This window comes from Pygoscelis adeliae, unplaced genomic scaffold, assembly GCF_000699105.1.
Source record: "Pygoscelis adeliae isolate BGI_AS28 unplaced genomic scaffold, ASM69910v1 Scaffold353, whole genome shotgun sequence".
NCBI classification, from domain to species: Eukaryota; Metazoa; Chordata; class Aves; order Sphenisciformes; family Spheniscidae; genus Pygoscelis; species Pygoscelis adeliae.
The window spans coordinates 489,742-503,892 of record NW_008824445.1 but is presented as its reverse complement, the minus strand read 5'-3'; the positions used below and the strand labels follow the sequence as shown (position 1 = coordinate 503,892).

The window sequence follows — 14,151 nt, the reverse complement described above, 5'->3', positions numbered from 1 at the left end:
AGTTTTATTCCCTTTCCTTTACTAAACTTAGAGTTGTGCAGATTCTTTCCTCCCCACCAAAACAAAGACATAACAGAAATTCTCATCTTCAGTATGGTCAAGCCTTGCATGATGCCTGTTTTGCAGGTGATATTGATGAGGCAGATCAATAAACCTAGGACTGTAAAAATCAATCCATTTTCCTCACTAATTAGATCAGAAACATTTAACATGGGTTTGACCTTTCATCAGAAGGGTCCCTGTTGCATTTTATTATTCCACCTGATTTTTTTTTAAACTCAGTTAAATAGGACAATCCCTTGCAGAACAAGAATTAAAAATACATAAAAATGTACTTGTAGATTTGTAGTAAAAGCTCTCCCATCTTTATAAGAAAAATATATTAGAGTGTTTTTTAAAACGCCTTAGTAAGCCACACTTGCCGTTGTATAGTACATAATAATGTCATTGCTGGTCATGTTGCCATGAAGAATGTGTTCCTTCAGATGCTGTATTAGCGTACCCTGAAAAAACACAGTGAAAGAAAAATGCAAGTTCACAAATGAAAAGCAAAACTCTGACAGCACATTAAGACTTCAAAAAAACCTGATGTTGTCAATTCTTTGCAGGATGTACTCCAGGATTACAGGCAAGTATTTCCTTTTAACCACAGCTGAAGTAAATCCCAGGGCCTATCTACAGTAGCAGCAATTGCATTCTCCATTTTCTCACATAACATTTCAGCCTCTCTCATTAGACCTCAGCAATTCCCACTGCACATCACTTGTAAGCCATGGAATAACTAACTTCCTTCACTTCCAACTCTGCCCAGCCAGAGTACTCCATGCAAGCTATGATTTTAACAGCACGCTGACTAAAAAGTCAGATTTTCCAGGATAAGCCCTTTGACAGAGTTTCATTTTCAGTGTATCCAGGCAACTGGGAGGAATGAAGGACCTAGAGCTGCTATATACTGCAGCAGCTGTTACACATTAACACTGTTTATCCAAACTCTCTATCTATTAACATCTAGGAGACAAAAGACCTAACTATACACATCTCTTGTAAACATTGAAGTGTCTAGCAATGTGAAAAATGTCACTGCTCAAAGCATCAATATTAACAATAACGTAGTTAAATATATTACTTCCTTTTCTCTTTTGTTGGAAATGCCCCTGAAGTACCTTTTGATCATGATTAAAGCATAACTTGTTAGGATAAATAAATTTACAAACTACTTCACTAAGTCACTTCACTGCAGTGACAAATTAATGTGGTTGATTTTAAAATAAAGATGGTTTTTGCATTTATGCAAGGAGCTATAGTGGAACTATTAAGAGCCTCATAAGCATGAAACAAGATTTATGCTGAAAGAAAATAGATTACAGATAAACATTTGAAATGAAAAAGGAGAGTCATAAAACTGGCATGCGCTTCGGGAGAAAAGGCAGAAAACATTAAATAAAACTAAGGAGTAAATCTTATTTTCTCTTTGCAACTCAAAGGAACCAGGTCTGAATTCACCTGCTACTGTTTGAATACACTAAGCTGTCACAATGCTGCCACCTAGCTATAGCTACCATTATCTATATTTAAAAAGTAAAAAAAAATAGTTCAGGATTTCAAAACACTGTCTAACTTAAGTGTTAAGGTTGCCAAAAGAATTGCATGTGTTAACATAATTATTCCATTTATAAAAGTAAGCACATTGCCTCTGCAGGAGAATCTGAAAGAGCCGCACAAAGTAGTGAAATTAAAAGTCAAATTAAAATAAATATTGGCTTTTTCCTCCATTTAGTTGTTGCTATTCCACAGTTTTGGAACCAAAAGAAAATTTTTTAACAATGACTTTAGGTAGAGACTATGAACTATTCCTCTGCAAAATCTGATAACTCTCAGTCTGGAAACAAAGGTATTGTGGTAGAAAGCATAGCTGTTCTGAAGAGCTAACGGCCCAAGACGCCCTCTCAAGTTTATTTATAGGACTCGTATGACCCTCAAAATAAATCCTAAGCATTTAGCATTTCATGACACAGATCTGGTAGCTGATAAAAACTTACTGGTCTGCTTGTCTTCATTGGGCTTAACATACGGCTGATAAAGTGCTGAGCATCTGGAGTGTCAAAAAATCAGTAGGCACTGCTGCTCCTGAGCCCCGCTATTGGCAGATAAGGGACCGGCGCTAAGCGGTTACATAGCTGAGAGAGCAGCTACTCGTGGCTGCTGGTCCTGGTCTCAAACCAGCAGTGTTCTCTACACAGCCTTCAGAAAGAGTCTAAGATGAAAAATCCTCAGAGCGATTTGCCTACAGTTAACACAAGAAGTCTGTAGCAGCGCAGCTATTTAAGCCCAGGTCTTGTGAGTCCTTACGACAGATAGAAATGAACTGATTAAGATTTTACCAAAAAAATTCTCTCCTTAGATGGTTGGGAATATGGAATAACTGAAAAGGGGCCTATATGAATGGGGTAAGAAGCAGACTCAACATTTTTAGGACTTCAGAATAACAATTACTCACTAGTGTTTTTCAACAACCCTCCAAATGTCTTTCTGTAGCACACCCAATTGTTCAATACGATACAGCTTCGCTTCCAAGACCAGAAAAGTCTCACTCCCTCTGAGGCACTACGTTTTAAATCATCTCCCATGACCTGGCTTCACTTTCATTATTTACATACGCTATTTCACTGTGTGTCAAGAAAACAGAATATGTGCAGAGAAAACAGACCAGAAACATACTGCAGAATTAGATAAACTGAGTTACGAATTTGAAGTAAGCTGCCTATTAGCATAAGATCAGTACAGTAACAAAACAGCATTGAAGCACACTGCAAATAAGCAGTAAGCAAAATGTCTTTACTAAAATGTCATCTCTTCTTGCGTTTTTAACTATCAAAACCAAACTTTGGTTCATCTGAGGCTGGAAAATGAGACAGAGACCATGGGCTAATTCTGCTTTTGTTGAAATCAATGAGAATCCTCCTGTTAATTACAGCGGAAACAAGATTAAGCCAAGAACAGAGGAACCCAATCAAGTGTGCAGAAGACATCTAAGAATTTCTTTGCATGGATTTTATTGTAGGCCCTATTCAAACTGACACATACAAAGCATGCAAACCAAGGAAGTCTCTGATGCAGCAATTTGCTTTTAGGCCAGAGATGTTAGCACCAGAACTTAAGGAAAAAAAAAAGAGATCACCCTGCAATACAGGAACTACAGAGCTGTTCAGTGGGAACACAGAGTCCTCATACATATCCCATTCAACAAGCCATCACATTCTCTCCTGCCCAGCAAGGATGAGTACTCTGTACCTAAACTCTAAGGTAGCTCTGTATCAACTGAAAAGATGATTCAGATGGGAGAGCAGAGGCATGATTAAGGGCAAGCTAAGCAGTCATACAGATAACATGGGAAAAGAAAGAACTTTGCAACAGAGTAAAGTCCTGTTGTCTGATCTACATCTGTGTTTTTCATCTCCCTACTGTTTATCATGCATCGCTGAACAAAACACCTGTCCTGTTTTTGCTAATACATCTTTGCAAGTACCTAACCAGTCTAAAGCCAGCACAGCTTCAAAACAGCTGTTAAACTTCACAATATACCTCCTTTTTTCTTTTTCACAAACACAGGATTTGTGTCCCAAAGGGACCATTTTATACATCTGGTATGACCATGCTGCCTGGTATGATCTCCTACTGATAATATATAAAGCAGAGTGTTTACAGGCAGCATGGGATTTGTCTGTGGGCAAATCCTCCAGTCCTTGCCATCAACAAGAGGCAAGAATGCACACAATATGGGCATAACAAAGCGATCCTACCCTCAGGCTACCTAGACAACTCTATAGCCAGTCTCCCAAGATGCTCATCCTGACTTTCAGAGCAAACAGCAGAAACAATGGACACTGGCTAATAGTTGTGCAGTTTAATTCATACTAGTTGGTATGAATGTGCTAGACAATACATTCTGTCTGCCTTAAGGGCAAAAGCCCTGCCTTTTATTAAGGACTATACTAATGGCAGAGTTAAAGTTTCAACACTATGCCTGACTGTTGGAGTCACTTCCTGAACATTATTAAGTTGCCAGAACAACTTTTAGAACATGAATAGTAAATGGAAAGCACATGAGCACAGGTGATTTTGGCAATAACATCATATATACCTTTAGTCATAACAAGACACTGCCTAAAGCAAAGCTTCCATACAAAGCAAAACCTACACCCAAAGAGATGCTCACTTTCTGGCTTACTTCCTTAAAGTAAGATTGATGAGGATGACATGCTCTGAACTGATAAACATAGGGAGTAAAGTTTAAGGTAAAAGAAAAAAAATCTAGATAAAACCCACAAGCCTCAGCTTGACAGTGTCCAAAAGTCAGTTCCAAGCACCCAATTCAAGTTCTTTGGCCTTTTTTCTACAAGTATCAGTTGGGCCAGTTCTACCAGTACTTTTGTGACGGACACTTGCTCCCAGGAAATAGCTGAAGTCTCTGAAAGGTCTCCACACCAATCTCTAAAACAAATTATTTTATATCTTTATTAATCCATGTTTGCTTTCAAACAGTCATGTACAAATAGAAAGTTTCATTGCGAGTTACTGAAGAACTGTCAGCAATCAACTCTTCATTAAAGTACATTATGATATGGTACCGTTAAAGGAAAAATATAACCCAGGTAGTTAAATATAGATAGTGCAGCTCCAGGAGGGAAGACATACCCCTGCTGAATGAACCATGCATTTTGGTGCCCCTGTTGTGCCTGATGAGTACATGATAAAGAGAGGATGACTGAAAGGCAGCTGTTCAAACTCCAGCTGGGGGGCCTGGTCTCCTTTCCCAGTAGCAAGGAAGTCTTCTAAAAAGACACTGCATAAGAGGAGAATAAAGAAACATTCCAAATTTTTTTTGAAAGCATTACCCCAGCCCATATGTAAGATTACCTCTGTATCTAATAGTTCTTTTACAATAAGCTGTATACTCAAACTATATATATTATTTTTCTTCCTAGTCTTTCTACTCTGAATTGCTCATTGTTTGTTTCCTTTTTCTGTTTTAAAATAAAACATTTACATAATATTGGGATGTAACACAACAAAATCAAGTCAGTAAATCTGCACCTATGATCAGCTGCCAGCCTTAACAGCTCAAAGCAGACTGGAACAATCTGACCCTCAACACAATGTCTGGAACTCGACCATTTCCAAAAGGTACCTAACATACGTAATCCAGACCAGTATATGAACAAAACAAATTATCTCTAAAAATGTCACTTAAATTATTAATTGTTCGTTTCTGGAAGCCACCGTCTCCCTGCTATATACTATTGAATTTTGCCTTCATTTGAGAACCATTAATACCAACAGTGGTTTTGTAGAAGCAAGACATCTGCAGCAACATGCTACTTCTGTTTTCAGCACAAAGCTGGACCCACGTTAAGAAATCTGGCTAAATCCTAGCTTTTGCATGTTCAAGAGGTCAGGCAGTTTGAACAGCTATCAGCATGCATCTCATCCCTGGTTAGGACAGTCACAGCTCAAAAGCTCCCATTACCTGTTTGGAATCTTAGAAATATCTATGGTTTCTCTTGAGGAGACATATGGAATCACCACCACTTTTTTTATATCTGGAAGCCCTGGAAGAAAGAAGAAAAATAACTATTTCCTACATTCAGTTACATAAACCAAAGGTCTCTTCTGTCTGATTGGATCGTACAGCGTAATGCACTAAGTAACAGAAATAATTCTGATGCACCGAGCACTAGATGTAGTTTTAGATGTTAAGAAATCCCAAAAGACTAAATTGTTACCTAAGGTACAATTTCCTCAATATTGCCAGCCTTTTAAAAACACACATGTAAATCTGCAAGCTTTAGTGCTGTAATACCTCTTCATTTGTCTTCCACAGCACTTCACTTGGGCTTAAAAAACCAGTATCATCAGTCCCTGTTCCCCCACTGATACTGCTGACTAATTTATGATTATATATTTAAGCTAAGCTAGCAAAAGACTGTTAGAATTACACAAAAGACTGGTTAGTTTTTACTCAAATCAGTTCTGAAATTCTAAGTGGCCAGAGATACTGTAAAGGAGGAAGGACAGCAACAAGCAGTCAGAAGTGTCACTTTAGTGGCAGTGCAGGCTTTGAGTGCTCACTAAGCATAACGAAGACTAGACGGTATGCAGTGAAATACCTTTTACCACACTAAGCAGCTTTTCCAAGTGGTTGTGTTCTTTGCCATTGTATATAACAGCTTCAACAGAGAAGATCAGCTTAGGCTGAATTTGGGAAAATCTGTCCAGTACACCCTAGGGGCAAAGAGAAAAAACAGTTAAAAATATGAAATTAATTGCGACAGAAGGAAAACCCACCGGATGCGAAACGCAAATCTCAATTCAAGCAAGGAATAAGGACAGGAATTAGCAGTAGAGTTGTTAAAAGACTGCCTGCTTGTCTTTCACTCACTCAAGATCTTCAAAGTACAACAGGTTTGTAACAATCTATGTCATGACCCCCAAATACATCAACCAATAACAAAGATAAAATCACCACAGATCACAGAACATCGTTCACTGAAGGATCGAGTTCACAAAGCTATCTAGCAGTTAAATTCACCTTGAGAATCAGACTTACAAACTCATCTAAAGAGGATAAGCACCTAACTGATGTGAGAAGAGTTAGGCACTTAATTTACTTGAAGGCCCACAAGACTCCTGTCTGCATCTGCAGGCAGGTGCTCTATATGCCCTTGAAAACTGCCCCCAGTGCTGCTTTGACAATGTACCAGTAGTTTGGTAGTCTGCAAGGGGGGACAAGTGGAAAACACCAGCCTTCTGGAAGATGCATTTATCTTATGGCAAGGTGGCACTTCACGTGAACTGGCAGCTTTGTTCTGCTGCGATTAACAAAGGAAATTGTACCACTGATTTTTACCACAACAACCAGATATTGAAAACACACATACATACTACCAACAAAAAACTACCACAGCGCCTTTAGAACCTTTGGAGCAGGACACATTCAAATGCTAAGTTTTCAGGTGTCTCTTCCAGCTTACACTGTTTTCAGGAATTTACCATAGCTATTATCACATTTGAGAGGAAAAACCCTTCTGGCAATTATTTTTTTTTCCAGGTACACTGCATGCAGCAGCATACCAGAAATGGATCTTTTTGTATTCAACAGCATGAAGCAAATCCTTTTAGCAAAAGCTCTCAGCACACAGTAATGTTCATCCTTCTCTAGCTACATTACTTGAAATATTAAGAACTACAAGATTACTCAACACTGTAAAATTGTCAGCTAACTGTTCAAGAACAATCTCCTAAATCATGTTGCAAAAATCACACTTCAGCCATGTGCTTATTCTTCCCAGCATTCTTTATTCTTCTCTGTCTCCTGCTTTGTCCTCTACTTTGCAGCCAAAATGAGACACAAATTATTACCAAATCAAAAGACTAATGCAAAAACATCACAACTAATCTCTATTAAACTCCTCCTTTCCAAGCTGGGCTGGGTCAGGGTGGCAAGGAAGCCTGCTGTGGAAGTACAGAGGTCCTGTCCCGACAGCTTCTCCATGTTGTCTTTTTAGGAAAGCTCACTGAACACCCCAGGTAAGGTACAGGGATATGACTAAATATAAACATGCAACTGCCTCTGCTGAATATGTCACTTAACAGCTTTGTCTCCTACCACCTGAAGATGCATTTCCTTTTCCTTGTTCACATCATAAGAAAATACAGTGACAATGCATTGACACCTAACTTTATCAATTAGTTTAAAAAAAAAATCAGCAGAATCTGTTTTGGTGGCAGAAGAGGTTTTCAAGAAGCCCCTAATGCATTAGCTAACAAACTCAAACGTAGATTTAATTAAAGTTACTCTCTAAGGGAGCATGAAATCAAATTTCCTGCTTTCTTAGGTATGTTATCGTACCTACTTCTTTGTACCATTTTCAAAGAACAGACCAAGCAGCCAAGTTACACACACAAATATATACACACACACAGTGTGTATGTGTGCATTCATATATACATTTGTGCTGAGCAGAGAGCATACATACCCCATATCCGTGCTGCCTGAAGTTTAAAAGTGAAGACCAATGAGAGGACTAAAGGTACTCTAACAGAAGAATCAAATCTGAAGAGAAGCGCGAATCAGAAACAGAGATGACTACAATTCTCGGGGTCTTACTAATCCTGCTAACACACCCAGTTGGATTCATTAGCACTGGCAGGATCAAATCCCACAGGGCAGCCTGGGATGATACAAAGGCAATACAAACAGATGGAACACGTAATTGCAACACTGGAACTTTAATCCAACCAGATGGCTCAGCAAGGAATTGCTTTCATGAAAAGCTCAGGTATACCAGATATGGCTCATTCTATTCTACAAGCCTCAAATCCAGTACTAAAAATTGCACAGGGCCCCATGAATGGAGCTGCACTGACTTTGCTAGGGCTCACCAGAGATTTCTCACATAGTTCTAAGAGCAGAGCCTCTTTTTAAACTTACATATCCAACAATTTGTTATGCGCAGGCCACAAAGAACCACTTTCCTATTAATATACATAAATGGATAACAGGGACTAGAGAAATGAAGCAAAAGCTGCCAAGAGTGGCATTCTGTGTGGGAGGGAGCTCACTGGTTCTCTGACAGCAGACTTCCTGAACGCTTGCGAAGTCTTTGCATGTATGGCATTCAGAGCCTGCAACGTGTAGGCAGTTCTGAAAAGTGACATTTCCAAGCTCCACAAAACACACATACACAATTGGATTTGAAATGCTGAAAACCCTACACTATTTCCCAAAACACAAATAAAATCTTCATTTATGTTAACAGGACTAATGCAACTGCACAGAAGGAGGAATATCTTTTCCTTAGGGTGGGAGCCAATATCCCTGAGGACCTCTGCTGATCTCCCTCAAGATTTTAGGGTTTGAATTCATGCCAACATATGCTGCCAAGCCAAAGGAGAATAAATGATATTGATGGCACTGCTGCTCCAAGGCTAAGTTTCATTAAAAAAACTATCACAAAAACTAAATAAAGCTGGGCACTGAAAATAACAGCACATCAACATGGACAGAAAACATACCAGTACTCTGTAATGCAAGCAAAATGAACAATCTTCCCCCAGATGAAAGATCAAATCACATTGCAAAGGAAATACTCCATACTGTCATTTTCTCAGAAAGCAGAAAATATTTGTAGAACAGATTGATCATTATAGCATGTAATGATTTTTTAATCATTTTTTTCCCCCAACGATACAACCGCAACTGTAAGAAAGTGGAATGCTGCTGCCCTCTAGTGCTAGTCCAGAGATGACAGTGCCATACATTTAACCAGCTACTGGATTTAAACACTGAATTTAGGGTATATATTACGTAAACACTTCGGTATTTTCTGTGTTCTGCAATGCACAAACGGTACATTTCTCCAAATGCTTTCATGCAAACTTTTAGATAGAAGAACGGTTCAACACTCCATTTTAGAAGTGATTTGTATCTGTTGCTGCTTATGATGTGTGTTGAAGACTTCCCAAAGACAGCAGAATACATTCCCGAAGCTTCCAGAACACACCGTAATGTCTGTTTGGGTATCATGATAATTTTTACTATATTTCACACACAGCATTTATTCCTACACTAAAAAGAGTTAAACAGGTTAGTGATATTAGCCTGAAATTCCTCACCTTGTTGGCAAACAAAGTCTTCTGGAAAAGACCAACTGGGGTGTTGCTCAGTCTACCCACATAGAAGGCAGAGGAGGGGACTACTTAGGCAAAGAAACTGGAAGGTGGCTAAGCAGCCTGGGTAAAGATTTGGGAAGAAAGGGCCAAGCCCCAGACAACTCTGTTGCATTGCTGCTCATTTGCACATTTAATGTAATAAAAGCTCACCAAGACTATGGATTCTGTCTGAAAATATCCCAACAGTGAGTTAGCTAAAGATACTCCAGTTACTATGCTGAAAGTCATTATTGACAACTGAAAGCATGGATTTTCATTCAGTTTGTGGTAGCTAGAAAAAAAAATCTGGTGTACTTGTCTGTGCCAGGAGGTGGCAGTAAGACTAAAGTGAACAGAATCTATCTGCCACTTTGATTTATCACCTTCACATTTGCCTGAAACAGTGACAGCTTTTCTGCAACAGGCAATAATAAGGCTACTCACGTTAATGCCAAAGTCTGGTGATGTTGAACTCCAGATAGCACCAATACTTGCAGCAGCCAGCATTGCTTCCACCGCATGAATGCTGTTTGGTAAGTAACCTATAGCAGAATTTGAATGGTTAGAGATGCAAGAAAACTAAAAAATATCGTATCTTACAGTAAATATAATGTATACAATAACCAGTTTAAACAGATTAAAAAAATGAAAAATCCTAGACTGAAGCATCCTTTAAAGTTTTCCACACAATCGCAATGTCCTCCTCCAAAGTCAAATCAGTTACACAAGGAATTAGAAATAATTCCATTTATAAAAATAGTTGTATCAGTTTTTATATCTACAAGGTTACTCCCAATTTACAAATGTTTCTGCTTAATTAATGAGACTTTCAGGATAAGAGGGCAGCACACTGAAAAGAAGAACTGGGAGAGAGAATAAGTTTGTGGACTGAATAGGGTACATCGAGACTAAGAATACAGCGCCATGCAGGGGAATAGAACAGGTCTGTAGAAACAGCCATTAGAGAAGGAACCAGCATCTGGAAGGAAAGATTGTAAGTACTCAGTTCAAAAGCAGAGATTCAGCTTTACAAAGCTAAACATTGTCTGGTAGACACTGCCAGAATCTTAAACACAAACAAGCAAAACCAGTGTCTCAGGAACAATACAGTGGGACATGCCCTGGAACATCCCCACACAAAGGTAGCTTTCCAGGTTTATCTTATTAGCTTGCAGCAAGATTTTAAGATTTAAATTTGATTTATCAAGGCATACAGAAGAAATTAATGTCAAGAAAGTTAGATTTTTCAGTGGGCTCAATTTGAGCAACTCTCCAGAAAGTGCTGCATGGCTGAGATTGACTCTCAACTCAGAATCCAACCCACAAATGAAAACATGCAACTGAAATTCACAAACTATACTGAAGTAGATCAAACATCTGGAGTTTCAGATCATCCTTCTTAAGCAACCAAAAAGATGTCCCTGTACTTAAAAAAGGCACATGACAGGCCTAATTGCAGTACTCGGACATCTGATTAGAATTCAGTGTTTGAAAGCAAACTTAAATGGCAGCAAAAACACTTTCCAACCCATTTAACAAGAGCACTGACAGATCTTGGACTGCAGTGCAAGTTGCAGGTGCTCCACAAGTATCTACCAGACAGCAAGAACTCACTAGTGCTAGGCACTTTTCATTTATGGAGCACTTCTCAGGACAGCAACTGAGATCACAGATCTTACTAGCAATTTCTGTTACATTAACTTTACCAGGTAGGAGGGTACTGAGCTTGATTTTTGCCAGTTTGTCTACACAGCTTGAAAAAAATCTATCCTTTTGCAGCTTTGTAAAACGTAGACTTTAAAAGTAAGTCTTAATTTAAACTGAGATTTTTCTTCACAATTCAAAAATCAGTGAAATCAGTTTCTTAAACCAGCTTGACCACTTCAGTTAATCTGTAAGTTGCTGTAATTTTGGGAGTAGCAACTTTGAAAACAGCATTATGACTTAAGCCCAATAATTTCTGGAAAAACACACAACTGAATAAAAACCTCATACCATGTTAAGATATAAATTAATCCCTAGAACTGCCTACAGTTTGTGGTGTTTTGTTCAGTGAAGTTCTTAAGTACATAAAATGCAGCAAAACCTCAAGCCTATAAAGGGCTTTTTTGCTATTTTTCCCTTAGGGTCAAGGTTTATGATACAAGGTACAATATCCCAAAATTTTAGTGATTTTTCTTTTTAAAAAGTCTTCCTCCCTGAATGATAATTTGAAATCCATGAACCAGAAGAGACTAAAGTGTCATCTTGTGTGATGGAAGCAGTTATTTTTTAATTGATGCCAAATATTTCCACTGAGCATTTCTTGGATGGGACTATCAGGGGGGCAGAGGGCAATGAAAACTAGAGGATGTCTCTTCGTCCTTTGGAGCAGTTATTACCTTGCCATAGCTTACAAGCATCAGTTCTATTATAAGCAAGTTCTTTTCACCACTTCTACAAAAGCCCTCAAGGCAAGAACCCAAGTGTCTGCTTATTATTGTGAGCCAGACAATTAAATCGTTACTTTCATTTGTCAGGTGGCTTCGAGGCCATGTTTGAGTTTTAGAGGCTATCAGCCAAAACTGCCAAAAGGTATGAAACATGCAAGGCAACTTACTCTGCGTTTCCGTATCTTTACCCGATCATTGCAGGCAGCCAGCCTGCTCGCTCACTGGGATTTTCACATATTTGTCCTAATCCCCAACACCAGGTATTACAAATAAAAATGTGGTTCTATTCTGGAGAGAGATCCTCCAAACATAGCAATGAGAAGAACTCATGTTATTTTTCTCTCAACAGCTCCCAACTCTAAATGACACAAACTACTTCTCCTGTCAGTCTTTCAGATTAAAACTGGATTCTCAGAAATAAAAAGGATTTCTCCCTTTCTCACATCAGAGATTCTGCAAACCAATTACAGCAACTGTCACGTATGTAAAACCCCCTGCATTTGACTGTGCCCCTAGAGATATCAACTGACCCTTCGAAGCATTCAGTGGGCTGACACAGGTTGTAAGTGTCTAAAACTTGGTAAACAGGAATGTTGCTGACAAAGAGGATGAAAAATCCAACTTTTTTAGCTGGATTCACATCAGGGGTCACAGAACAGTGACCTGTGTACAGAAGTTCTGCACTACAGAAGAATAATGGTACAGCTAATTTAAATATTAATCATATGTTTGTTCATATATTTAGCTAGAGCCTCCATGTTCCTTGATACAGTATTTCAGCTAAGGATCAAAACTAGCATTTGTCAACACGGGTAAAGTGTACCCATGGGGTAGACCCATGGGGTAGACTACGGTTAAACCACAACAAGGAGGTACTTCTCTCTGTATCTTAACTTACCCCTTTCTTGAAGCTGGTAAGAAAGGTGGAAACTACCTTGTGTTACTAGAAAGGGGAAGATCTTCATACCCTCTCTGGGGGAACTAGAAAGCAATTGAATTGCTGAAAACACAGGAGATGGGAACCCAGCAACTAGGAATCCAGAGTATGTCATACCAAGGGTCCTAGCAGCACTCCTCCTGACTCATAAGTATGTATAAAATCCCCATAAGGACAAAGAAATAAAAGCTTTACTTTGACATAAAACCTGTGACAAATCTCTAAGCAGGGCAAGTGATATCTTAAAAACACTGTATGGATTTTTTAAGAGACACTTACAGCCTGAGCTGCTCAAGACAGCATTTTCTGCCAGTTGCTATTTACTTGATCTAGCATACGCCGAGATTAAATTTAGATTTGTTCATTTACACTACAGTACTTTACCAACAGAATAGGTGAAAACTGTCGTCCAAAAATTTCTGGTATAATCATGCTGGAAACTATGTCAAAAGTGTCATTTCCCAGAGCACTGAGAACACATTCCCTGCAAGCATCTCATGCCTTCATAAAGTAGAATAAATGTGTACTCAGAAACAGAGGCATCCAAACATTCGTAATCATCTGAATAAAAAAAACAAACCTGTACCCTGCATCAAAGATTTAGTTTGAGCCTTGAAAGAATGCATCAGGAGGAAGGAAAGCAGGGAGGTACAACTGGAATATCCTCTCAATGGCTTATGCCATTGATCTATACCAGCTCTCAAACAGAAGAGACAATTCAAAGACCAGACTTCCAGTTTCTCTTTTTGATGTTAATAGAGCATTTCATACTCCTGTAAGACTTTAAAGTGGTCATCCTACCTAACATTACTGTAGCCTGAGACTATTAGTAACATGCTAATCTTCTTACAAAGCTAGCTTTAAAACCCACGTAAGCAACTAGGGCTAATACAGTTACTATAGATAAAATACCAGCTTTAAACAATGTAATTCATTGATGTTTTGTTGAGGATTTTTTGTGTGAACACATGGGGAAGATTAGTTTGTTTTTAACTGCTGACTTGTAATAGAACAATGCTGGCTACAGGGATACAATAGAAGCAACCTATCCAGAGATGAAAAACACAGATA

At 38.7% G+C, this 14,151-nt stretch overlaps 1 protein-coding gene across 1 annotated transcript in view; it reads right to left on the bottom strand.

Moving 5' to 3' along the window:
- Nucleotides 1-14,151, bottom strand: part of AACS (acetoacetyl-CoA synthetase) — a 51,135-nt gene that overhangs the window by 13,801 nt on the left and 23,183 nt on the right. Inside the window, exons 5-9 of the mRNA XM_009320960.1 lie at nucleotides 10,156-10,253; nucleotides 6,168-6,282; nucleotides 5,528-5,609; nucleotides 4,696-4,843; nucleotides 423-503 (exon numbers count right to left, since the gene is read on the bottom strand). Of these exons, the coding sequence (XP_009319235.1) occupies nucleotides 423-503; nucleotides 4,696-4,843; nucleotides 5,528-5,609; nucleotides 6,168-6,282; nucleotides 10,156-10,253 (524 nt within the window). The remainder of the gene's footprint in view (nucleotides 1-422; nucleotides 504-4,695; nucleotides 4,844-5,527; nucleotides 5,610-6,167; nucleotides 6,283-10,155; nucleotides 10,254-14,151) is intronic.